The 27,270-nt window shown below is 42.6% G+C and overlaps 2 protein-coding genes across 4 annotated transcripts in view; both read right to left on the bottom strand.

Annotated features, from left to right (window-relative positions):
• Positions 1 to 37: 37 nt before the first annotated feature.
• On the bottom strand, positions 38 to 14,053 carry LOC121067146 (solute carrier family 22 member 2-like). The gene is made up of 11 exons (XM_040551290.1): positions 13,643 to 14,053; positions 11,464 to 11,567; positions 10,217 to 10,371; positions 7,910 to 8,078; positions 6,968 to 7,082; positions 6,429 to 6,538; positions 6,097 to 6,311; positions 5,557 to 5,665; positions 4,372 to 4,484; positions 3,193 to 3,292; positions 38 to 2,891 (listed from the first exon to the last, which is right to left on the bottom strand). Exons 1-11 carry the CDS (start codon positions 14,051 to 14,053, stop codon positions 2,825 to 2,827), a joined length of 1,668 nt encoding a protein of 555 aa, XP_040407224.1. The 3' UTR covers positions 38 to 2,824.
• A 2,186-nt stretch (positions 14,054 to 16,239) lies between these two features.
• The window catches only part of IGF2R (insulin like growth factor 2 receptor), a 56,583-nt gene continuing 45,552 nt past the window's right edge, over positions 16,240 to 27,270 (bottom strand). For all 3 annotated transcript variants that reach the window (XM_040551289.1, XM_040551287.1, XM_040551288.1), the window contains 10 exons: positions 26,775 to 26,921; positions 26,079 to 26,313; positions 24,928 to 25,064; positions 23,841 to 23,955; positions 22,760 to 22,906; positions 21,162 to 21,346; positions 20,227 to 20,413; positions 18,983 to 19,147; positions 18,327 to 18,396; positions 16,240 to 17,906 (listed from right to left, as the gene is read on the bottom strand). In XM_040551289.1, coding sequence (XP_040407223.1) covers positions 17,505 to 17,906; positions 18,327 to 18,396; positions 18,983 to 19,147; positions 20,227 to 20,413; positions 21,162 to 21,346; positions 22,760 to 22,906; positions 23,841 to 23,955; positions 24,928 to 25,064; positions 26,079 to 26,313; positions 26,775 to 26,921 — 1,790 coding nt within the window. In that variant the 3' untranslated portion in view covers positions 16,240 to 17,504. The remainder of the gene's footprint in view (positions 17,907 to 18,326; positions 18,397 to 18,982; positions 19,148 to 20,226; positions 20,414 to 21,161; positions 21,347 to 22,759; positions 22,907 to 23,840; positions 23,956 to 24,927; positions 25,065 to 26,078; positions 26,314 to 26,774; positions 26,922 to 27,270) is intronic.

Raw genomic sequence — 27,270 nt, 5'->3', positions numbered from 1 at the left:
AGTTCTGGGAAGAGGCCTGATTTTTTTTTTTTTTTTTTTTTTTTTTTTACTAATACACTGAATGAAATGTGACAAGTGTATACAGTAGGGATTGGACTGGAGCAAGCTCAAGCACAATCTAGCACACTTACAGCTTTGATCACACTATAACAGGAGCTGGAAATGACATAAGCTTTTCAGTGACCCATGAATTGGCAGAAAATCACGGGATGCACACAAGACCACCTTGACAAAACAACCACATTAAGATCATAGCTTCCAGACAATAACCCTTGATGAGTCTCTGACAGGCTGTGGCGATGTTCAAAAGGATAAAATTAGCAGTGAAGTCTCCAAATTGCAGCTATGCCAGCACTGGGATGTTTGGATGCTGGTGCTGAAAGCAACAGCAGAGGACAAGAGGAGTACTTAGGGACTGCTGCCCTAGACCACATCCGCAGTCACGCTGTCTCTCAGACAATGCCAGGGAGAATACCAGAAACTTTTTATCCAACAGTTATGAATTAAACAGCAATTCTTTCCAAAACTCGGCTACTGTAGGCTCACAAGTAGCCTGAAAATGGAGACATTATGTTCTTCCCAGGCACAGTCTCCTTGCGCTGCAGTGTTTCAGTGGTTCCTGGGCTCCAGGTACAGCCGTGGCACAGAGCTGGGCCCAGCTGCTGCTACGGGGAACAGGAGCTGGCACAACACTGCTTTATCAATGATGCCACCAAGAGCAAAGTGCCATTATAACTCGCAGGTGGCTACAGAAGCGAAGGCGTGGCAGCACCTGCCACCTCCGCAGCTCCTGCTGCAGCAGGGCAGTGCTTATGGAGACACACACCTCTGCGATATGTCAGGGTTTTGAGACTCAGCTTGTGGAAGTCTCCATTTATTCATCCCAGTATTTGTTTTACTTGACTTCTTGACTCTTCCTCCCCTACCCCCCTCATTCCGCCCGACCCCCCTTTTTCTTTCTGCACGAAGTTTTCATCGGGTTTCAAAGTGACGTACAATAATAAAAACAGATGTTCTGCCAGCTTTCTTCCAGCAAAGAGCTAAGTCATCACAAAATGACAGCAGGGGAGCAGCTCCACGGGACACACACAATTGCATCCCCACGGGCCCTCTTGCCAGTCTCAGGACCAGATTGTTCCTCACTGATCCCAAAGCAAACATTAGTTTTGCAACAGCTCAGGCTAAAGTCATCTGGGGGCCCTGCTTAGCTGGGCAACATGCTGCCCTGCCTTCGAGGCCTCACAGCAAGGCTGAACATTAACTGCTGCTTGGGCCGGGAAGCAATCCCAGGGCAACTGCACACTGCCTGTGGGAGCCCAGGAACACTTTGCTCAGCTGGGGGCCCTCTCCCCTCTCCCTGATCATGAAGTGACAGAAATATCTTGTGCAACACGTGCAACATCCTCACTGGCCTCCAGTTTTTCCCAACAGTGCTAGGGACCAGCAAGACGAACAGCAAAGGGGAGCCACAGTACTTCATGCCCCTTCTCCTCTGCAACCACAAGACTGTTAGGGTTGCTCAGTGGTATGGAAAAGAAAAGGCAGAACATGAACAGGAAAGATGGGCAGGGGATACACTACTGCCCTACTGCCACTGACAGCAGAGAGGAACAGGAGGCACAGAAACAGGCAGACCCCAATTCTGGGGCAACTGCAAATCGTGAGAGATGCTGGACAGGCCCTAGCAGATCTAACTTTGCCCCTAATGCTCCCCGTGGCACAGGATCACTGGCCAAATCCCAGCTCAGAAGCCCTGCCCTAGGCCTGAGCCCCACTCACTCCAAACAGAGATACAGCTCTGTGCTGGCACAGGCCAACCCTAATAAATTAGGTGGAGCAAGACACTGTCAGGCCCTGGTCTCCCTGACAGCTGTATTGTTCCCCACCCCACACCCCCAGCTGGACTCAACAGAATATTATTAATAAAGTTCCACATGTCTGCGTGCACACATTTATAATGACATGAAGATTTAAGAAAACAGAATCATACCAAAAAGTATAGAGCCTATGGAGATATTAACAAGACAAGAAAACGTAGTGGCTACACTGAGTGATGAGAAAAGACTCCTACTTCTTCACAAGGGCAATAGCCTTTCTTCCATGCACCCTCTTCATGCCCATGCCCATCCTTGTAAGCTTGGGGATAGCCATTAAAATCCCCAGTCAGGGCAGCTGTACAGTCATGTGGGTGTGCATGAACACCATAACACATATGGGATAACAAAAAAGGTCTGTGCAAAGTTGTTGCTTGTTGTAACAAGATTAAGTGAGATTTGTAGTCACCTCAGTTCCACGACAGAGTTATGTTACCATCACCTCTTATGCTGTCCCTGTATAAGGCAAAACAAAGTCAGATTTCATGGGGGACTTACAAAGATCTTTTAGGAACCCTCCATCCTCAAATTAAGATCTGCTCCCATGTTTAAGTCCACACATCTTGTGTGAACATTTTCCAGCCCTAAAACATTAGTAGTGTAGCATACAGAGAGTAAAGCAGTTATGCAGTCTTAGGGACAACCTGATCAGAAAACAATGTAAGCAAAGGATAGACAGTCCAAAAAAAGAGGAGGGATGAGTGAGCTACCCCAGCACTGGAGGCTTTCAAGCTGCTCTTGAACAGGGTGCTAGATAATCTCATCTAGGCTCCCTTCTGTCATGAAAGGTGGGACCCGATGATCTTTCAAGATCACTTCGAGAACACAGCCTGTGTTGTTCTGTGATTCTATGAAGAAAAGGAAAGGAGGCAAGACAAAAGGGTATTCATTCCAATTTGCTTTTCCATGCCAGTGCCCTAAAGCAGACTGCCCAGAAGGTTGCACCATCTTCAGTCACGTGCTACTTCTGATGTCTGGACGTGGAGATAGATCTTTTTGTCCTTTGGAGCACTTTGCCTGCAAGAACAGCAAGATATAAGCAGCTAACCAGGAATTAATGCTTTCAGCAAGCACCTGACTTCAAATTCCTCATTTGCTCTGCCTCTTCCCCAGAGAAGACAAGCAGTTATTCTTCAGATGTGGGGAAGAGTGGTAAAAGAGTCCAAAATCAGTCTAGTCTTAGTCTGGGAATTAGCAAGGAACTTCGTGGAAGCATAGGAGGCAACCAAGTAACCCCTGTGCTTCCCCGAGGGGCTCTAGCTGGGGATCTTGTACAATTTCAAGTGAAAGCTGCCAAGAGTTCACCACCATAACTCACCTGTGAAAATTTTCAACATCTTCAACGGTCTCAGGCAAAACTCTTCCTTTAGTTTCAGGCAGAAGCAACACCAATCCACCCGCAATTAAACCAACAACAGCTTCAAATCAAAGATGCACAAAGAGCTTGTTAGCATATACTAATTTCCAGCATTCACCTCACTTTCCACTGCCTGGCACAAAGGACTAATAAACAGCATTTTATTTTGTTCTTTAGAGAAGATGTACTCGTCAAGGCTTGATATACAAGACCAGCATGCCATCTCCGGAGGACCTGGCAGCCAAGCAGACATGGTAATGAACCAGGTTCAGTTGTGAGTTATGCACTGACCTAGGGCACTGAAAACTGGACAGACAGCTGTAAAAAGGGAAGAACCCTTTTTAGTCTGAGCGTAAGCCAGAAAATTGATGCTATTTACATAACTAGATTTAGAAAATATATACACATCAGCTCCTGCTCGATGTGTTTAATTTCTCCACTGCTAATTTCATTTACCCACTTTGCACATTCGGTGTCTCTATTTTGAACCTACTAGGCACCCTCCTAAACGTGCTGACAGTTAAAAACTGCATACTGCCATTCAAGACATTTTTCTATAAATAGCATGCTGATCAAAGATTCAGAGAAGTGTTGCAGACCTCTACCTGAAAGTTCAGGCCACTAGTCTGCAAACATTCATCTTGCATTTATTTACCAATCTCTTTCCGAATAGATGGAGAACAGACAGTTAACAGACTGATGGAAAAGCTGCAGCATAGCAGCCATGTTTGCTCCCCATTAAAAAATGAATTATGGGAAGTTCTAGTTTTTGGCTCCAGGACTGAGAAAATACACCTCACAGAAGAGCAGTAATTTGTCAGATTTGAACCCATCAAAACAAAACCCCATTTAGTCTCATTAAAACATTAGAACATTTCTCAGCTTTTCACCATCTGTCAAATCTGTATTCACCTCCAGGTTCTCTTAAAATGCAAGGAACAATAATAAGAGCAAAGGAGACACGAATGCACAGACAAGTTCCAGACTGTTACCAACTGAAGGTTACAGCACATATGGATGGGGAAGGTGTTTCTGCTGAACTTGGAGCAAAATGCCTCAGCTGCTTTTCCCTCCCTCTGCAAGCTGGACCCCACTGCTGCCCCCCATGAGCAGGTAGCAAGGAGGTAAGGCAGCACTTACTGAAGACCACCAGAGGCAGCTCGTGCCAGATTTCCACCAGTCTGTAGACAATAAATGGGACGACGATTCCACCAACATCGCACAAGGCAGAGCAGACCATCACCCCAAGATTCCTGGTTCGACAGCAAAGGGATCAGGTTAGCAAGTACTGCAGGTGGAAAAGGACAGATCACGACTGCCTTTGCACAGAGCATGCAGCTCTGCAAACCACTAAGCATCAAGATACTTTGCAAAGTAGTTTTTAGTATCTAAAGTATCTAGTTTTCTATTGGTGGGCACATCCAAAAGTTGTTTAGGCCTAAACATCTGAAGAATAAAAAGCATAGCAAATAGAAACAGGAGAATATACCTGCATTTTCACACAGGTGTGAGCAAATTCCCAAGGTTAAACATAAAAGAGAATCAGGCCCAAATTATCCGAGGAGAGTCTCCAGGTACAGTAAAAAGAAAATCATTGCTTCAGTATCTCTTGGGAGACTTAGTACAAGGGGTACCAAATGATGCTTCTGTTTGTTACACGCCATTAATAAAATCTCAAAAATTATCTTCCATTATGTTGACTACGGATAGAGAAATAAGATTTTCATATGTTGTGTAACTTCATATAATCAGTTTCCAGTGAAAAAAGGACGTGTAAAAATCATCTGTTCAGTACAGACATCTTCCCTGCGTGCAGTGGTCTATGGTCACAGGTAAGAAGGGAACTTTGAAGAATTAGCATCTAAGCTTTAGTTACCTGCAGTTGATATATCTACATCTGAGCTATGCACCCTGCAGCCCACTTACAAGTAAGGAAAATTCCAGTCCTCAGGTCAAGGGCTTGGGTGAATGTACATTCTCGATAGCAACAGCCACTCTGGACAGATCCCTTTCAATGTTATTTTAATTAAAATGAGATACAAATCTAAGCACTACATGGGACTTCAGATCCCCCATCCAACTTGGTTGTCCCCACTTTTACCTTTATTTTATCCACACGAGTTTCCACCTGCCTTGAAGCACATTTTTTTTCTTCATCAACTTACCTTTTAAAGTACCTTACTTGTACTCCCACCTGCTTTATGATCAGCACTACCTGTGCAGTTCTGAAGCATTTGAGGATTACTTCATTTAGCATAACACAAAATACGCGTTGTCTTCAACACTTCCTGGCCAAATGGCCCACTGGGAGAAGGATGCACCTACCTGATGTATGTTGGATATAGTTCAGTGTTTACAAAGCAAACCATTTCAAAAGCCATTGTGATTCCCATTCTCCCAAGGCAAGCAGCAATCAATTTTAGCCAATGTATGTCTGCAGAGAAAATTCATTCAATGCATTTAACTTATCCGAGTGATTTAGGATTCACTTGACACACCAGTGCTATTTTAGCTGGACCTCTGATCCCATATCACAATGTTTTTAAGGGGCCTCCTTTCACTTGTGTAAATCGGGAAATGGAAAGTCAGCACTGCATGAGCTGTGGCACAGGAAAGCTTTGAAAGCAGCAGAGGGGACCCAGGTGCTTTGAGATTTATTATTAGCAGTGCTACAAAACTGTCTAATTTCACTTCTGCAGAGTGGGGAGCACCACTAAAAGTGAGGAGGCAGCACCCTGTGGTGGACATACTTTTTGCAGCCTTTCAGGGCTGGAACACATGGAGGGGGAGTGAGAGGCAGGTGCTATCCCCAGGAGGCGATGCTGGGATGGGAAGCCACCACGTGGCTTCACCCAGGTGACTTACCTGCTGGGATCAGTGCTGTGACAAGGCAGGCAGCCCCAGCCACCACGTTTGCTGCAGCCCAGGGGTAACGCCGCCCAACACGGTCAATGGTGACGATGATGATGAAGGCAGCTGGGAACTCAACGAGAGCAGAATAGAGGAAATCCAGGTAGATGTTCCCACCAGCTAGTCCCATGTGCATGATGAGCCCCTGGTAGAGGACGGAGCTTGTGAACCTAGGCAGAGGAGAGCATCCCAGCTTTGTTAGTCAGTCAGAAAGAATGCAGCCTGGGTTCTGCTGGAGCATTCACAACCAGAGCTTCAAAAACAACTCACCAACGTTATCTTCTTACCAGTTGTACATTAAAATGAATGTGTTTTTTCTCATCTGTGGTGTCCTGACAAGGTCAATTAGCGAAGGACTGTGCTTTCCGCCCTCATCATCATCTTCAAATTTAATATCCTACGGAAGAGCCAGCACGGCGTTCATAGGAGTTGAATGTTCCCTGCTCTCCTAGGAAAGTGCCTGGGACATGTCCTGACACTACAACCATTCACAGCAGACAACAGTCCCAGGAGGGTGTGCTGGTCCCCTCTTCCCATGCAGCAGGCCGTGTCTGGGCAGGGTTCCCTCAACCTTCCCCCAAGGTTTTATATGGGTCCATGCTTTCAAACATTTTCCATCTTATTTCCACAGAAAAACTCTGCTTAATCAGTGTTAAGACAGTTGTGCCATCTCACTTCCACCATTAGTGTAATAGAACTTACCACCTCCCTCTCTGCAGGGCCAGGTTTTCCGATATTCAAAGTACAATGAACTTCTACTGGAAGGAACAGATGGAAGGGACCATCATGGTGCTTGCTTACATGCATAAGCAGTCCCTGAGCTTACCTCAAAATAGGAAGGCATCTTTTTCCGATTTTTTTTAGCTATATTGCTGACAATTTTCTTAGCTTCGTCATTTTTTCCTTGAGATATCAGCCACCTGGGAGACTCCGGGAGGAACCTACAATGTGAGTGAGTGGATGCTATTACACCAAAACATAAGTACCCATAGCATTCCCACAAATGGAGACTGTGGGGAAAATATTTTGGTTGATTAGAAAGAGTTGGTTTCCTCCCAGCCAGGAAAAACAGTATATCCCACTATTGAAATAGGAAGAGGAGCAGTTGTCACAGTGTCTTTGATCAGAGATGTGGTTACTAAAGAGAAATTGGGGCAGGGCAATTCACAACACACTCAAAAAAAAAAAAAACAGGAATAGGAAAGCAACAAGTCTTTTCCTACTAAGCCTAATAACTCAACCCAGACAACCTATAACCAAAATACTCAAAAACTGAGAAATATTACTCAAAAGTTAGGAGAGATCCACAATAAAGATGGACCCATGTTCCTTCCTTCGGTTGGACCACAATAACTGTTTTATCTTAAAAAAAAGTAAATAACATGTTACAAATATGTAGGCATTCAACAACCTCTTTCAGTATAGGATCTTTATTACCATATTTTCAGTATAGGATCTACTTAATTGTCAAGGCATTTCCTTTCCTTTACGGAAAGTTTATCATACCAGACCATTCTCCTCCAGTGCATTTCACGTTGCCCTTTCTTTTTAAACAGAAACCAAGTGTAGCACACAGGGTAAGATGCAACAAAGCGCCAGTTGCTGAGGGGTCCTATTTCCCACCCCTTGTTGCCGTGTGCCTCCTCTTTGCATTAGGAGACACACACATCCAAAAAGCAGTGCCAAATCTCACTCGATACCAGTTCCTGGGAGCTGAGAGAAACTGCTTTTTGGGTCGCGAGCAGAGGTGCACGGAAAGCAGGCTTACCAGTGGAAGAGCAGGAAGAAGCAGCTGGGCAGGGTGACCGTGAGCTGCAGCCACCGCCAGTGAGGGATCGCATAAGCAATGGCATCAAACACCAGGAGCCCAACAGAGAAGGCCGTCTGATAGAGAATCCCCACCGTCCTCCTGTACTGCGGCCCGACAACTTCGGTCACTGAAAACAGACAGGGACTGACAGCTCTGCCACCACGCAGAGCAGGGGTGGCTTGCTCAGCAGTGTCCACAGACAACAAAAGCTTCTCCAAGACCCTGAAGACACCCTGAAGAAGGCCTCTTGGTAATCCTGGGCTTCCTGGCTTGAAACCTCAGGACAAAAATACCCCCCAAGTGCTTCCAGAGGAAGGTTTACTTTGCTGCCAGTCTACCAGAAAACACTGCTCCTACTCTCACACTGACCTGAGGCATCCAAGTATTGTCCTCTGACATGGAAATCTCTGAATAACTCACACAGTCCTCAAAATGCACAGAGGGATTTTGTTGCAAAAGCCTCCAAACCCAATAATGAAGCAGAATGTTTTGTTTCCCAAGTGCACCTTTTCAGCCTCCAAGCACACAAATGTTTGTGCACAGGATGGCATAGATCTTCCCCATCAGGATGGCTTCATCGCCCTTCTGTGCTTTGCAACCACACATCACCAGGTAGGTTGAGTCTTGCTAATGCAGAGCTAAGAGTAGTTATTCCAGCAGACAGGCATAAACATACTCATTTTTGCATCCAGTCATGTCATTTCAAGAAAGCAAACAAATTAGAGAAAGAACAAAGCAGTTATTCAGCAACTCAAGGAAGCCCTTGGTTTGGGGATGATAGATTAGCTAATTGTGCTTGGCCAAATGATGAGCAGAGATAAGAACAATTCCTCAGGCTCTGTAAAACTGAGCCATAAGCAGCTGCAGGGTAGACAAATATCAAATATCCCAGGAGAGCATGACAAGGAGGCTGCTCTGCCCTTGTACCCTTCTCTGGGCACTCAGAATCAACCTCCTTTAGGGAGGGGAGACAAGTTCAAATGGGCTTTGGAGTTGATTCAACATGCCTTTTCTCATGAGAGAATTTCAAGGAGAAACCAGAAGCAACAAGATGTAATTGAGGGGGAAAATATCAAGATGGGGCACAAAGTCATCCTGAAAGGGATTTTACGCTCTAAAATGGCGTGAATTTCCCCAGAGGTGATGAAGGTTTTATTTGTGCCAGGAAAGTATTTAAGATGCCAGGTGAGTATCTAGAACACACGGGAAGAAACAACCACATCTTGGCAGAGGATGGTCCAGCCTGTGGGCTAGATGTTATTATTTCAAACATCCAGATAACTGCATTAGCACAATGTCTCTGCTAAAAGAATTCACAGATGTTTTGGGTGTTGACATTTACACTTTAGCTACAGTTAACTGAATCACTTGGAGATAGCCGGTAAAGTCACTAGCCATAATAATCCAGATAAGTCTCAACTGGCCAGCTTTTACAATATTTAATCTGCTGGCTTCAGTGATTGCTTGGTGTGATTTTATGTATTTTTGTTTTGTAGTTTTATTTTGACATGAGCCTGAACTCCACAACAGAGAAGCTCCAGGCAGCTCCACCATGCATTGGGTGACATTGGTAGTAGGGCAATGGTTGGACCAGATGATCCTGAAGGTGTCTTCCAACCCTAATGATTCTGTGATTCTATGCTGGGAGGAACACCAGCACAGCTTGGCTCTGACCATTGCTTTGAAATCCCCTGGTTCGGCTTCACTCAACCAAGTGCATAGATATCCAAACAGCTTATCTTTTCCTCAGCAAGTACATGCTGTTCTTCAGTTATTTTTAGGCTGTAAAGCCTGTTTGTCCTTTAATGTTCTTCGTGTCATAACAACGCCTCCAGACCTCCCTACCCTCCTGCCTACTTCTTCAATGTCCTCTTCTGTCCTCACCCTGTGGGCGACTGGGCTGCAGAGTGGTGGCTGCTGGCAGCTCTGGGGCCAACTTCTTCCCTAGCCAGCACTCACAGGAAGCAGGGTCTGATCTGCAACAGGGAGCTGACCCACGGGGAAAACTCTACCTGGAGGTGACAGCCTTCATGTACCACCACTCGCTTGGTCTTTGAAGACTACTGTCATATGGGAGAAGCAACACTGTTTTAAGGAATAGCGAGAAGACAAAGTGAAATCACACCTGTGATGTCAGCTTGCATATACGATTTCAAAAAGCCATGACAGGTGTTTTTTAAAAAGGCTTTTCTTTTTTTTTTCTTTTTTTTTTTTCCCCTTTATCTTTTGCAGTCCATCTAGCTCCTGGAGAAGGTCCAAACTCACCTAGGATGTAGCCCGCAGTCCAGCAGCCCTTGCTGACCAGCCCTTGCAAGAAGCGGAAAATCACTATCCACAGGTAGGAGGGCACAAAGACCAGGAGGATGCCACAGACCACGTTTGCAAGAATTGAAGTTAAGAGGCAAAATTTACGGCCAAACCTGGATTGGAAGATATTACATATACAGCAAAATACTAGTCATGAGAACAGACATAAAATACAAGCTTTGTGCATTTTTGAAAAAAAAAGATCAAACACTTTGCTATACAAGGGCTAGGCACATACCAACTTTTATTTTTAGGCCATTACTCACTTATTTGCTTTTTGATTCCCTGAAAAATTACTGTGCCAATTGTTCTGCAATTCCACAAAAGCTTTCAGGCTTCTCAGAGGAAGAAAAATTTCCCAAATGAGAGCAGCAATAGTCCCATATTCACAGATGTTTGGATTGTGGGTGTTTTCTCTGAATTTCAGAACAGTTTATTGGTCTGTTATATACAATAGGGTGAAAAATATGCACAGATTTACGATTCTGATTTGTATGCACCAGGGTAGCAGATTTATATGCCAGGAACTTGATCCCAAAAATTGAGTGTACAGACCTTGCTGTGAGTGGGCTGCATTTCACAGCTGGAGACACACACATCCTCCTCTACTAAGAGTCTCCAGGCAGGAGGGGAACAAGGGAGAAAAAAAAGGATTTTCAAATATTACCGTTTGCTTCTTAACCCCAGCTGCCTGGACAAGGACAACTCTGCTGGTTCTGAAGGGGCTGTTAAAGATGCCAGAATCCAGGGATTTCCAAACCAGCTGTACCCATCTGGCGATCTCTGTGTCTACTATATCAAAGTCTCTCAAATGGAAGCATGATGTTTCCAAGCTGTAGCCACACTGAGCATGACAGATGAAGTGATAGCTCCAAATCAGCATCTCCTGGCTTCTGTTAACATGCCCAGGACTCCCATATGGCACAGCAGGGAGGTCTGGGGGCACCATCCTAGAAGAGCTTGCAAACTCTGCAGGACTCACAGAGCAGGAGAGATCTGTGCAAACTACCTGGGACGATTTGTTCACCTAAGACAGAGTACTCGCTTCTGATAACGTGAGTGAACACCCAGTGGTCGACCTTACTTTGAGAAGAGAACAACAACAGGTGATACCAGTTGCACAACCTTTTTCTGCCTTTACCTAAGGTTAGCTGCTGAACCCTGATAAGGGAGGCCAGAGGGTTTTGCTGCTGTCCCACACATACCTGTCTGCTATGTAGCCAATGTTTACGGAGCCAATAAAAAACCCAGCGTTCACAGACGACTGAAAGAGGTCTAACTTCCAGGAGTCCTCGCACACCAGGTTAAACTGAAAGAACAACTACAGTTAGAAGCAAGACAGTGAAATCATGAGGTTGCTCACATTCACAAGTCTCCTTTGCTTCATTTAAAGATTTAAACTTGTTTCTGGATTGATGCTGATTTCATCAGCACCCAGGAACCCTACTGACTTAAGTTTCAACACTGAAAACAAGATCAAGCCCTTGGGCAATTCCCTGGTATTTCCCTAGTCATGGTTCATCTCTCAATACTGAAAAAGAATGTAACCAAGTTATTGCCAAGTTGATCAAATATCAAGTTAATCAAATCAGCATGGACTTGTTGATCACCCTGGGCATTTTAAACAGATTTTTAGGGGCTGATGGTTAACACTTACAAGCAGTTCCATTTGCCTCATACCCTTATGTGGCATAGCAGCCCCTGGGTGAGCACTAAGGGGGAAGGCTTCACAAAAAGTATTGTAGGTGCTTGCAGAAGCCTGCCTTGTCCCACTTCCCATGGAGCACCAGCAGCACTGCTCCAGAGGAACATGGGATGATGTACACCACATCCGTCCCCAAGGCCACGGCATTCTCGTTATGCTCTGGCCTTTTGCTCACATAAACCCCCCTACAGCCTAACTTGTCTAGAGATCAGGCATTCTGCATCCAGGGACAAGCGTTACCACACGGTTAGCCATAAATATTCACCATCTAACCTTCCCAGCCTACCGGTAGCTGGGTTCTATTTAACCAATGCATTTTCAATCAATATATACTTCGTCCTGATACTCTGTGAGGGTGCCTGTGAGGATATTCTTCCATTGGGGGGGGTATTTTATTTTATTTTTTTCCTTTGAGCAAAGTAACATGCTTTGCTCTGTGCTATCTTCTTCCTTGCTTAGCTGCCAGGCAAGGGAGAACACGGCCTGATAGCCTTAAAGGAAACTCAGACAGAAACAAGATACATTGCCAAAATGAACCCAGAGGCGTGCAACATCTGCCAGTTATCCTGTGAAGGAAGTGACCCAAGGGCCTGGCCCTGCACCACCTTCAGAAGAAAAAGGAAGACAACTTTCACTGAGCACGACTGTACAAATCCAGTCAGGCTGCAAGTTCTTCGGTGTCGGACAGTCTCAAAAGATGACAGAGGCCATCTGGAGCAGAGACTTTGCTCAAGCCTTTTGCTGTGAAGATGTTGAGGTGCTGCTTTGGAGGCTGACCAGGACTTTCCACAACAGAATCCATCTGAAAAGATTTGGTTGCTTATCTCCACACCTTAATGTCGTGCAGTCCATACTTTGTGGAAAGAAATATCCTTACATTACACCCTCTGTTAAGGGCTACAAATACGGCATTTACTAGAGCATATAATTTACCTGCTCTTACATTTGTTAGAAAGTTCCAACAAATTTAGAGGTAGCAGAAGTCATTTTTTTTCCCTAAGATGAAATCAAGTTCGCCATCCCAGATTTTTATTTTTATTTTTTAATAGGTTAAAGCGCCTAAAAACCTAAAGCACTCTAAACAGCTTAAATACCATTTTCACATTTGTTCTGAGAACACAAAACAGCCATTAGCTTTTCTGTGGTTTATTCCAGAATTAAACTGTTTACTTGTGGGAGGCAGTTCCTTTTCCCCACCCACAGTCAATCATTTAATCATATTTGAAACAAACTAAGATTTGTTTGTTTTAAACGAAGGAAGTCAAAACCTTCAAATCTGTGCGGATATCGCAGAAAGCATGTGTGGTTTCTGAAGGGCACCAGCCCAGACAGCCGGTTTTGTTTGGAGTGTTACAGGTTCTTGATTTCTAACACACTGTTTACACACTTCCACCAATAGGACTTCTCATGCAATGGGAGTTTCATTCCAGACTGGACTTTACCTAGGGATTTATTTGCTCCACAGCTGAAGATATAAACCTCCCGAGCAGACCAAGGCAACACTTCGCAGCAAGGACAGAGCGAAGACTATTTGCAAAGCATTCAGAATAAGTTCACAGATAGTGACGATCCCCTCTTACAGGTAATCGCAATTTAATACGACATAAACTACATCAACCATCTCCCACACCGTAATAGCATCCTTAATAACACAAGGTAAGATGGACATAGGTTTTTACCTCGGTGACAAGCGAGGTCCCTGGGTAGTCGTAGAGCCACCCGTCCCGGCAGGGGCTGAGGGGGACGGAGCTCCGGTTGCCCGCGAGGCTGCCCAGGGGGTCGGTGCAGCTGAGGCCCGTCACGTTCCAGTCCACGTCGTACCTCCTGCAGCGGCTGCCGAAAGTGGCCCCGTGGCCGCCCCACTCGGGCACGGTGTGGTTCAGCTGCTCCGCCAGGCTCCAGCCGCAGCGCCGGCTCAGCTCCGCCACGCCGGGGCTGAAGCAGCGGTGCTCGGGGGTGAACCCGAAGAAGACGACACCCACGTAAATGGGAGTGAAGGTAGCAGAAAGCAAACACAGGACGAAAAAGGTTTGCTTTTGGAACCTGTTAAATTCACCAACCTGCTCCAAAATATCATCAAATGTTGGCATTTTGGCATCAAAACCACCTCAAAACTTCATCTGTCCTCTCTGCAGCACTGATATTTAGTTGGCAGCAAAGCTATTTAAGTAACGAAAACATTTGACCAAAAGTCAAGACTAACTCCATAAATTATTAAACGACATGTTGCAAGCTTTATTTTTTAAGGTTTCATTTGAAATCAGACCTTAATTCACCCATGCAGAATTTGCATTTAACCCCTAATCAGAGCATGTTTTTCTCCCCCAAAACAGCTAAATAAATACAATACTCTGTTACATTGTGTTGATTTGTTGTGTTTTTTGTTGTGCTTTTTTTTTAGTTTTAAATTAGCCATTACTAGTTGTTTCAGTCTTCATTGAATGTTTCCTCCTAATACTGCAAAAAAACAAGCTTAGGCAGCTGTTCTGGCAGAGGGGTAGAAAGAGAACCAGTTCCTCCCCAGCCCAGCAAGCCCACAGAAGCCACCCACAGACCACCAGAAAAATTATGGCCTAGGCAGCTGTGAGGACAGCTCTGTGGCCCAGCACTCCCTGCACACCTCCTCTTGCTAGGCAGAACCACTGAAGCAAGGAACAAGACCTCCGCTCCTGCAGTGACCTAAAGCAGCACTACCCCAAGCCCAGCACCCCGCGGCCACCACCAGCCCACAGTGGACTTTCACCTCCCCAGCTGCAGTGCTTCAGTGTGGAGCCAGAGTTGGGACAAGTGTGCAGCACCCACTGTGCTCACAGCAGGAGGTCGTCATGCTCACAGGGGCAGTCAGTGAGGCCAAGGAAACAAATTGAAGCCTGCCTAGAAAGTGGGTGTAGTTGAAAGCTATTAGACCCTTCCTTAAAAGAGACAGCCCAGAAAGTCTCACACTGCTTCTTTCCTAGCAGCTCTGTTTGAACAGTTGGTAGTGATGTGCACTTGTTCCACATGAAAAAAATAGATCCAGACTGGTATTTTTCCCCCCTTCTGATCTCTCTTCCTTCACAGTGCAGTCAGGAGTCAGATAGCACTTGACACATAAGCAGAGAGACAGCAACACAGAGCAGTGCGCCAGCAGGGGAGATGCTCCCCTTAGGGAGTCATGCTGTCGACCAGCAGAGCTCAGCATCTAACCCAGTCATTACTGCCTTAGACTTGTATGTTATGAAAATGGCAGGACCAAAGGAGTACACTTCCCTCTTTATGTATGAAAAGCATATTTTGCTGGAAAAATAGCTCAGGGAACCTAGTCATGCATACAGCAACAAACATGATTTAGTTTACTTACAAATCATAGAACCATAGAATATCCCGAGTTGGAAAGGACCCACAAGGATCCTCAAGTCCAACTCCTGGCACTGCACAGGTCTGCCCAAAAGTTTAGACCATGTGACTAAGTGCACAGTCCAATTGCTTCTTAAATTCAGACAGGCTTGGTGCAGTGACTACTTCACTGGGGAGCCTGTTCCAGCATGCGACAACCCTCTCGGTGAAGAACCTCTTCCTGATGTCCAGCCTCAGCTTCCCCTGCCACAGCTTAACACCATTCCCGCGGGTCCTGTCACTGGTGATGCTTAGATAGATAAATGCTTAGATAAAAAGTGGGCAACAGCCTCAAGACTAAACAGTTATTGCTGTCAGCTACGCGTTATTAGAAAATGTCATTGATAACTACCTGGGGATGCTTATCAAGCATTACTTGTTCTACATAGGTTTTATTATGCACAGTAAACAGGAAAACCATTTAGTTGTCATATACCGAGTCATTTCATGCAGCAGTTCACAGACCAAACAACTGTAAAATGCAAGCCTTAAAGACTTGGGGAAGGGAAGCAATATTAGTCAATACCCATTCAGGGAACTCTACCAATGGTAATTGGCAGCGTTAAAAAAAATACACTTTGGGAAGCCTTATTCCCCCAGAGTATACTAATGCCAACTATGAAAAAGGCTGCTTTTGTTTTAACAATGATGAGATGCAGCTTTAGCCAAACTGTTTTGAGACTTCACTGGGAACAATGCAAGAAGAAAAATAATTTCGAGTCTGAGAAAAACGGTACTGGGGAGTACCTATATATATATATATATATATATATTCTGATCTTTATGATCAAAAATTTTGAGTGATGTGATTATTAGCTATGACAAACAACAGAAAAGGATATCACCAAGCTGACGACCAGTATTAGCCCAGCATAAGAAAGATTCCAGACTTATTCCAGACTTGAGATGTGGGGATTTGGAATACCCACGTCATATCTTTTATTGAAATTGCTGAATACTTCATATTACACTATTTTGATTCAAAATGGAGTTTTTATAAAAAGAAACCATTGCTGAAACTGAATAAGCCAGCCAAAATGAACAATGAAGAGTTTCAAAAAAATTCAGACCAACACATGTATTTGTAAAATTCTTTGAAACCTTATCATTGCCCATGTTAAACACCTGGAAAAGGCAAAACTGCTAGAGCAAATTTGACTTCCATTAATTGCCAGCAACACTGCAAATCAATGACCACGGCCAGGACCCCAGCCTAAGATCTAGCTCTTGCACTATCAGAAAAGACTAGCCCAATTCTTTTCTTGTAATGAATGCCAGAGAGGTATCATGCAGACCAGGGATCCTCCAGTTGTTGGGCTTTTTTGGGTGATGATAAACTGGGCAGTGCAAGCTGTATTCTAAGAATTCTGCCTCTGACCTTGAAAAATCTTGTTCTGTGTAGTCAGTCTAGTCCAGCCATGATCTAGGAAAAAAAATCTTTGGATGCTTGTCAGCTGCTCTGGCAAATACTGATGAAGTCAGTCATATGACCAGTACCAAGAAAATATCATGCAAAGAACAACAACCATTCCAGGCTAAAGCTAAACAGAATTGTACCTTTCAGTCAATACCTTTGAACCAATGATCTGTTTAAATTAGAATGGATATTCAAATTTACAGGATAAATTAGACCAGTTCTAAAATTTACATCAAATCATCCTAACACAGAAAAGTTATATTTTTCCTTGTCTTACAATGGATGAACCCATAGAAGGGCAAACCCATAGAATAATACCCTGCCGGCAGGAAGAACACGTTGCTATAAGCAAACCTGAGTAGTGAGGATCAATAAATACAAGGAGTTAAAATGCTAGTAGTCAGATAACTTGAATCTCAAGAGCCAGGGGCTTAATTCAGCTTTAATCTTGTCCTTTGAAAGGTTCCTTTTTAAGCAAGCATTTAACGTCTATGCTGAGGCTTAAAAAAGTTGTCCTGGCTAGAGAGAGTCAACATAACTCAGCTAACTGGATGCTAGAAATCCAGTCATTACTGAACAGATCATTGTAAACAACCAAGACATCTTTCTCTTCTTCCCTTTTCAATGGTTTCTTGTTAAAGGCAAAATTCAGAAAAATCTTTCAGGCTGAAGTCCTCATATTTGGTTGGAAGTGTTGTCCCATTTTATATATAATCTCTCTATATATATTTTATTAGGCACAAGAGGAATTAAACATTCAACAAGTCCTCATCACTATCATCATGAAATGATGCTGTATTTGTAGAGTTCTGTGCCTGCTGTTGACCTGACTTGGCTTTTGTTTTCCTTTCCCTTCCCCCATTCAGCAAGTAAGCTTTGTCATCATTGCCAAGGCTCTGTGGCTTCTTTTGTGGGTGCTTGCTTTTGTCTAGTCCTCTTCCTGTCTGAATCTTTACATCTGGAATGGTTAACACTTCGTCCTCACTGTCCAAGTCATCCACATGGAGAGATGTAAAGGCTTCAGATGTAACAGACTTGGTAGTAACGTGACCGTTCTCCTGCACTCCTTTTGCTGTTCTTTGATTTGGTGCTGCAATTTCCTCCATAAGCCACTCTGTTTCATTCTCATTAGCTTCTTCTTCACTGTTTATCTACAAGAAAAAAACACAAGAGGTTTCTATAGCACTCCAGACTCTTCCACATACACTGATCTCCCCAGTTGTCAGACCTACTCCACACATCCTTGGGTTTAATTTAGACTGAGATAGTTAACAGCACACTCTTGCAGTATTACTATTGCTTTACTGTGTCTGAGGTGTACTCTCTTCTGGTAGATTTGTTATTTGGCTATCTATGGACTGTTCATTTCCTCAACTCTGTTCTAAAATGGGAAAGGTTCCCATCTTACAATATAAATGTAGACAATTAGCTACATAGCTTTCCTGAAGCCACATGCATTTGTTTCCATTCACTGAAGGAACTGGAAATTAAAGGTTTTTATCTACCCATTAGAAGAGCTTCACAATAAAGTTTGACAAGAAACAGAACCTTTGGTTTTGCTACTGTATTACCTTTGTGTATTTGTAGGAAACACCTGATGTTCTTCTGCAGCAGTTTGTTATCTTGTTTACTACAGTCTCCCTAAAGAAAAGGAAGAACACTGCATTAGGAAGACTATATTCCCCTCAATAGCCCTCACATTTCAGTGGATTTCTATCAAAGCATTTTACCAAGCAAGTTGTAAGCTGTCATGTAGCAACATTTGACCCTAAACCTTTCTAATTACTACAGCATCATGGACTGAATATTACATCTTCCCCCTTTACCACAGCTTCAAGGTGAATACAGACCAGAGGCGTTTTAGTCTTAAGGGAAAAAAGCAACCTTGTCTGGAAAGCAGAGAAGCAGCATGACTTGGGTTTGTTCTTTGCTATGGTTCCAGCTTGGCACCATGAAAGGAAAAGGACAAATACTAACAATATTGTCACATGGGTTTATCCTCAGTTAGTAGTTGTTCACAACAGAGACTAGCCCAAATCAGTTGTGCAGTCCATCCCTCTTTACGTGGACCTTCGAACAATAACAGAGTTTGGAAAACTGTTGCTTGACACTTGATGCTGCCAGCTGGAAAACAGAACTTCAGTCTCTGAAGTTCACCACTTCCCCTTCACTGAGGAAGCCAAATTGTCCTACCGAAATTTTTCGAAGCCTCCCAATCATCTCTTACCTTCTTTCTTTTTTGTAGAACAGTAAGATTATCAGGCATGCAGTGAGAACAACCAGAAGGACACTCAGCACAGCACCAACTGCCTGACTTCTCCTTGAAAGACCTTTATGTACTTGGGCTTCCTGATCAGATTGGCCCTCACGGCTTCCTGGAACACTGGTTGATCTAATAACAAATTGGAAAGAAAAGGAAGACTAAGATCTACTGACAAATTGCATCAAACTAGATTGGGAACAGATTTAAATTAAAAATACTATACCAGCCTGTCAGAATTTATAAAGAACAGAATTTAGGGAGTTTTATTCTAAATAAGTCACTGAAAAAACAAAGATACTGTGCCTACATCCTGGTGTGCTTTTAAGCAGTGCATAAAACTGAGATAACAGTCAAGACTAAAGTGTGCAATTACTAAAGTGTGTGATTAGACACCAGATCTTAGACAGCAGCAGCTATCCACTCGAATAGTTAAACCTGCACCTGAGCAAGCTGTAGAAGCTACAGCAATTATTTGCCTTCCATCTGACAGTGGCACTACACAGACTAACAGATAATCCCCTGCTTAAACCAGAATGAACAGTTTCCCTGTGCTTTTAAGCTAGCACCTAGAAAATTACAGTCCTAGAATTATTTCATTCTTTGCAGCAAGGCTGCCCACAGCGTCAAGAATGCAGGTAAGCACTGAGATGCATCATTTTGCTTTTAAACCACTGCCTGTCACCTCATTACTCCTTTCTGTAAAATAAAGAGTTCAATTCTGTAGAATAAAGAGATCAAATCACTGCAGAAATACCTCATTATTTCTATGACCTATAATGATTTTTCCACTCTAGCCTGAAGAAGTGGGCAGACAGACATAAGCCAGTTTTTGCTCTGGTTTTTAATTTTTTCCAGGCAGTAAGGCAAGGAAGACAAAAATCCAAATACTTATTACTCCTCTCAGTAACGTGAAACAGCATGTTCTCAGCTACAGTAAGTTTTACTTAACAGGAAGAATGGTATTAAATCTTACCATATCTCTCCATTATTTCCACTGCAAACAGGAAGCTTTTAGATCCAGATCAGTTTGACTGCTAAATAAATGCTTGCCATGCACCAAACATTACACACATGGACACTAATTCCATTTACTCTTAAGTCTACTTTTTTAAGCTTGTCCCCAACCTCCCACCCCATTACTCTGTCAAGTAAAGACAAAAAGCCTTTAGCTGAGAAGAGTTACTTTAAGAAAACGGTTAACTACTCACATTAGTGGACACACAGCAGATGTGTACCAGGTAAATAAGTACTGACAATCTGCTGTTTCATGGAGAAATTCAGGGATGCCTTCCTTTACATGTGAACTGCAGTGGAAGAAAATTGTTGAGGAGACAAACTTTGATTTATCTTTACCACATCTGGAGTCTGACGAAAATATGACATCCAAGTCATCATCTATAAGAAGAAGAAAACCTTATTTAGCACTTCCTTGAAAACAGCCAAGAGAACTATACCCTAAAAAGTTGTGTGTTTGCATCTACGTTATCACATGTATTTGTTCTGCAGTAAAAGCTTACATTTTGCAGCACCTGCAGGTGAGCTTATACTTTCATATAGCTCATTCCACCCAGTTGCTGTGGAACAGTGGGTTAAACTCTTTACAGGGAAAAGCAGCTAGGTGGAACAGCACAAGCACAGAGGAAAACAGGAAACCTAGTCTCGTCTTACATTATTTTTACTGAAATCTTTCAACAAGTGTCAAGCCCAAAATCCACTGCTAAGGCCACATTCACAACTGGGCCCACATAATAGAAAGAAGCAGCCTAACTTATAAAAATCATACAATGGTTGGAAGGAACCTTAAAGAACATCTAGTTCCAACACCCCTGCCACGGGCGGCAACATCTCCCACTAGAACAGGTTGCTCAAAGCAGCACCCAACCCAGCCTTGAACACCTCCAGGAATGGGGTATCCACAGCTTCTCCAGGCAACCTGTTCCAGTGCCTCACCACCCTCATGACAAAGAATTTCTCCCAAATATCCAATTTAAATTTACCCTCTTTTAGTTTAAGACTTGGAAGAGAGACTCCGGACAACTTTACAGAAATGGTTTAGCATAGATGTCATGAAACAAAAACTGTTTTTTAATGGAACGACTCAAATGGAAGATCAAGCAATTACAGCTAGTGAGCAAGTACTTACCCTCAACATAATATTTAGCTTTTTTGGCAAATCCAATTCTCCGAAAGCGACGCTCATTAGTTTTAACCTGACAGATGTTAGCTTCAGAGCACTCTGGAAAACTTGAGTTTGTTATACCAGAAAGCTGAATTTCATATACATATTTATCTCCATTTGTCCGTATGTCACCAGAAGCTGTGTACAACCTGAGGAGACAGAGGGCAGGTCTACGCTAAGTCTAAACTCAGACTTAGGTAGTTTCCAAGACTTAAGACTGGCAACAGCAGTACCTGTTACCTCAAGCAGATTCCAGATCAAGTTGGATCAAGTTGGAGTGATAGACTCATCAGCCAGAAGAGACACAGGACAGAAGCTTCCTCCTTGAGTATTACAACCAAGTATTATATTTAGCATAAAGCCTTCTAAGAATGCACCAAAACCAAACTCTTCTAGTTATACTGTCCTCAATGGGTGCACGAGCACTAAAACACCCCTAAAGGAGTAAGACAAACTGAATACGGAAGTACGATTCAGCAGCTCTCACGCAAGCTAGCATACTGACCATAAAATCCATATTGAGTGTTCTGTAGCTATGATAAATAGCCTGGCTTAGCTTTCATGAATTAACAAGCTTTCGCCAGGAGGGCAACTAGATCTACCCAAGTGCTACACAACTACCACTTAGAATCATATCCCTCCTTGCTGCTGGCAAGAGTAAAAATGCTCTGAGACTGTTATTTGTTCTAGCCACCTGCTTGAAGACTGAGCTTGATCAAACGTGACTTGACTTTAATCCCACATTACACCAAGTTTCTCATTTCATCCTGACCTCCACTACTCCCTCATTCAGGCCTGTTTGATTTTACCTGATAACGTTATAAGCACAGAGAAACATGCATGCGCAGCAGGTCTATTCAAAATGCACTTGCTCAGTTACACCAGTCCTGCGCTCTTCAATGCACACTACTGAATTGTGCCCTGCAGGCAGAGTTTATTCTTCCCATAACACTACTATAGACAGGTTTCCTTCCATAACACTAGAATTGATGTTAAATATAGTTATTTATAAGAGTTTCTGGAGCAGAATCATGTGCAATGTTAGTACAAACAGTGTAACTGCTGGTCTTTCCCTGCCTGTCCAGAGTTCAGTCATGCTCGAACATTCCTCCAGAGCTGTACTCCTTTGCTTCTAAGGTTACTAAAGCATGGGTTCTTGCTTGCATATGGATCTGCTGAGCAGGAAGAAAGGTGCTTTGAAAAGAGTCAAGGAGTACTGTAGATAAAAATCAGGATCTCTGATAATGATCCAGTGTCTACACATTATGGAAAAGAGCAATAACCCACAATAAAGCATTCTAACATCACGATAGTGTATGTGCAGACTTTAGATTAGTCTTGAATACCCCAGGACATGCTCAAAGTTTTAAGCCCAGCTGTAAGCTGCAGTAGCAACCAGACCTTTAAGTCAGCCATTGTTACAAGGCTGTCAGCAAATTCCCGCTTAACAGCTAGGAATTGTTAAAGCAAATTGGAACATGCATACCAAGCTCTCTTCTTGCAGTAGAGTTCTACAGAACTATATTTTTATTTTATTATTTTGGTTTTGGTCTTTAACTTACTTGTAATAAACATCCCCTAGAGAAAAGTTTTTCCCAGTTGTAGGATTAATAACTGTTCCATTCACTACCTCCACCTCCTGTGGCTTCATAGCACAAGCTGCACGTGTGTCCCAAGTGATGTAGTAAACACAGTTTTTCTCATCAATCCTGCCAAACAACAGATAACTGATTATTCCAGGAAAGAGTAACAAGCACTTAGTATCTTGAGTAAGAGAAGACAGCTATTTGCTCATGTATGGGAATCTCCTGCCTAAGTGTCATGCAGAGAGTAAGCTAGAATAGTAAGCACTGAAAAAAGCTACATGAGTTATATTGATCTTATCTGAGGTACAAGACAGCAATCACCTGACTTCACTTAAACTCCCTGCTTCAGAAGTTCTAGAAGTCACACGATACATCACAGGGTTTTATTTAAATACTGTAGCTAACTAACGTGCGAGTTTGCTCTTGGCAGGTTTAATGCTTTGCACTTTATCTGGCCACGACAAGAAATATAAGCTAGTCAGATTTTGCTGCCTAGTTCTTTGACTCAGGCACAGCTTCTTGTTCAGTTTCTTTATTCTACAACCAATATACAGTCAACCAAAACCAGACCGCAAAAAGCCATCGAGCTTTTTTAGTACTTGTGATCAGGCACATGTAACTCAGTCTAGACAGCGTCTAGTTAAATAATCTGTACTGATATAACAACAAAGCTTTGGTATGGTTAAGTAATGGAGCAAAAACATGTTTTATCTAAATTGCTTATCTACAGTAACTGTTGTCTACTAAGTAGATTTGGAGCAAAGTTACTAAGAAGAGCAGTTCTACTACAACTGACAACGTAACAGCATCCCAGTCTACTAATTCAGGAGTGGAATGCCTAGATTTTTGCCCAGGCAATTTAAAATATACAGAATACAGCTATTTATGACAGTGAATGAGTACAGAAGCTTCAGGAGATCCATGTCTTACAAATACAGACCAAGATTACTCTAGGGGCTGTCCAACAGAATAGAGGGTCACTGTCCTGAAACTTAGTTATTAGAGGTCCAACAGAAACCATGAAGATCAGTCAATAGTACACTAATTTGTTACTCACCTCTGCAGCAAGGGCATGCCAACTGTTTTTGCGCATTTCAGTTCTATAACTGTTGTTACTTTCTTGTTTTTCCTGCATTCCTGCCCACTGGAGTAACTAATATACACTGTATCACCTAGAAGAGAAATAGTGATGCAAGGTTTTCCTAAGCAACTGACAAATTTCCTTTGTTCTTTCTCCAGACTTCATTACTTTAGACTAACTTCTAGGTCCCTCCACCCCACAAATCATTTACCAGTTACAGCACTGGTGTGATTTGAGGCTTTCACAATGACGATCATTTAAAAATCACTCCTCCAAAACTTTTGCATTCACATAGTACCTTATGTTCAGGTTGCCAGTATGGGTATGACTAACTTTTATATTTAACATGTCCTTTTTGACATCTTAAGAGCAAGTAAACAGCTTATAAACAAACTCAGGCAATTAACAAATGCAATATATCTTTTTTTTTGTAGCTGGTTGGAAGACTTCTCATTTTCACAAACTTAACAGCATTTTTTAAAAGATTCTTTAAATTGAAAACTTAAATAAAGTTGGGATTTCTACTCCTTTTCTTAGGAGAGAAGCCACTTAGTCATCTCCCACATGCTGCTTTAATTGGAAGCATTAGCAGACATAGGACAAGTTTTTCAAAACAGGATGAACCAAAAATAATTCTCCCCTCCCACAGTCAGAGGTTGGAAGGTACCTCTGGAGGTCGTCTTATCCAACCCCCTGTTTAACAGGGTCCCCTAGAGTCATTTCCTCAAGACCATGTCTAGACTGCTTTGAAAGATCTCCAAGGAGGAAGACTGCACAGACTCTATTCAACCTGCGCTAGTCATCCTCACAGGAAGTGTTTCCTGATGTTCAGACAGACAATTCACCTGTTACAGCTTTAATTACAACACTGCTTATTTGCTTTAATGTTTTCTCATGGCCTAAACACTACTTTTAATTTTGTGTTGTTCTCTTTAAACAGAAAATACTGAAGACACATTGGCAAAAGTATCTCAAAGTTGAGTAGAATCCTTTAAGAGCCATTACAGCTAGGCTGTAAGATTTGGTTCTCTCAGCTCCCTACAGGAACAAAAGTTAATTATACCTGTCACATTGAGCTTCTGTGTATGAACAAGCCCAAGAACTTCAACATCTCCATTGTTGCTTTTCCTACAAATACTGGCTCTTTCAGGGCAGCCTGTGGGTCCTTCATGTACCCTCTGACAGAGATTCAAATAGTACCTAAACAAAGAACATGGCAGAAAAAAGCTTCTTTAGGCTAAACTGTCAAGATGAAATATAAGCTTTGTAAACTCTTTGCAAGGAGTTAGCCACATTGAAAGATCAAATACTCAAACCAGCTGAAGGAACAAAGCACATGTTAACACTTACCACGTTACTCTTAGTTATTTTACAGTAAATGACTGTACAGAGAAACTGATTGCCAGATTAGTTCACTAGTTAGTTTTGACCCGAGTCAAAACTAGAAATTTGAATGGAGACAAGGAATACACAAGTTTTCTCTCAGCTATAGAGCTTGTAGTGCTCTCAATTTAAGCCTCTTTGGAGTAATACCAGTTAAGTTTTATAAGAACAAAAGAACTAGGAGCATTACAGTTTATGTAGGGTTTTGTTAACCCACAGTTTACCATATTTTTAGAATTAGATGCTAATTTTTGGATTAGATGCTCTTATCCTTGCCAGTTCACTTCTTTGTTAACAAGGTGGGTCAGACTAGAAAGGCTGATGACTTCCTGACATTTACATTTTCTTTTAGGTTGATACTGGCATTTTTTTTTCTGCCCTGTCTTTATGGAGATAAAGCCTTTCTTGAACTTTAGACAACATGTTATGTGCTTGAGTCAAGAGAGAGCAAACAAAACATTAAGATTTTTGATCAACATACCTAAGAATTAGAAAAGGGCATTTAAGCTACAAAATTACTTTAAGATAGTTTAAGCAGAAAGTTTTTAAAAAGCTTTTGGTTTAGATTTATTCATTCTTTAAAAGGAAACCAACAAAGGAGAAGCGTGATGACGAAGACCATAATTATTCATCCTGTTCAGATAAAATGGGTCCCTTTGTGCCTTTTTTTTTTTTTTTTTTTAAGTCTACAAACAACATTAAGCATCTACAGCTTTAAGATGCTGTCAGAAATTTAAACAACCCTGAACATGGACCTGAACAGAAGTACTATGCCACATTATAACTTCAGCTATATATTGAGCAGCAGGTTGCTCCCTGCTCATTACTCACGAGTTTCCATTGTGGAAGAAGATCCATGAGCCTGTCAGAGAAGACAGCATTCTCAAGTCATAAGTTTTGTGTTTCTCAACAAACTTGCACTCCATCTTCTTTGGAGGACAAACAGCCTGTGTCTTCCATTCAAACGTCACAGCACAGCCCAGCATCTCACTCATAAGGTATGGACTCCCACTGCCAGCATTTTCATCACATATGAAAATAATGGTAGACACCCTTCTTGCAGTTGCTATAAGAAGGGAGGTTGGAAGAAAATAATTATTTTGCAAGTCTTCCAGACATGTATGGATTTTAGTGTAGCAATTCAGAGATATGAGAAATTTTAATCAGGTATTGTTCCAGAGAGAGAAGCAGCATAAATGCTTTACCTAGCAACTTCCTTCCCTAGGTTAACTTCCCATGCTATTTTTTCAGGAAGTTGTGTAACTCCTCCCTCCAAGATGAGGGATGTCCATCAAGGCAGTCAGCACTTGAACATGTGGTTTTGAACCACTGTGATATCTAAAGGGATGAACTTTCTCTTTCAACTCTCTCAAGTAAAATTAGGTTTGTTCCATAGATTCCTTACCTTGCCCACTCCCACCCCTTTCATTTCATTGCATTACATCAGAGGTCTTCTGCCCAGCCTAATAACAGCTAACTCACACTATTAACTCAGAGCCTTGTATATTAGATATAAGAAGTTCTTACCATTAACACAATATCCCCACTTTCCATCTCCCTGGTAGTCCGCAGTTGTAGCACACCACGGCCTCTTCTTTTCTTCCGTAATACATTGCTCATAGCTCTTCCCTTTGTACTTGAAGGGGAACACACAGAGCTCCCCCTTTTCAGTCACTGAGAAAGAAAGGTATGCTCTCTGAACAACATGCAGTCAAATAGCAGGCATATCCACATCCAGGACCATACCCAAAGCCCGCACATCAACACCATTCAAGAAGAGTCATGTGCAGAGGCAGACAACAAATACTGAAACATCAAGTCAAAACCCAATTAGAAAACTCAGATGTAGCATACAATTAGCTATGATCACCCCTACAGAAAAATTGCACTCTGTTCCAAAAGAGAAGCGTTGATGTTGTAGATGAGTATGGTGCACATGACTGAAAACCATGTTTCTACTACAGTATGCAAAATAAATGCTCCTTCCCTCCTTTAGCAACAAAACTGAGATTTAAGGGTAAGA

Source organism: Cygnus olor, chromosome 3, assembly GCF_009769625.2.
Source record: "Cygnus olor isolate bCygOlo1 chromosome 3, bCygOlo1.pri.v2, whole genome shotgun sequence".
In the NCBI taxonomy this organism is placed as follows: domain Eukaryota; kingdom Metazoa; phylum Chordata; class Aves; order Anseriformes; family Anatidae; genus Cygnus; species Cygnus olor.
Note: the sequence above shows the minus strand (reverse complement) of the source record. Positions and strands in the feature narration are given on the sequence as shown.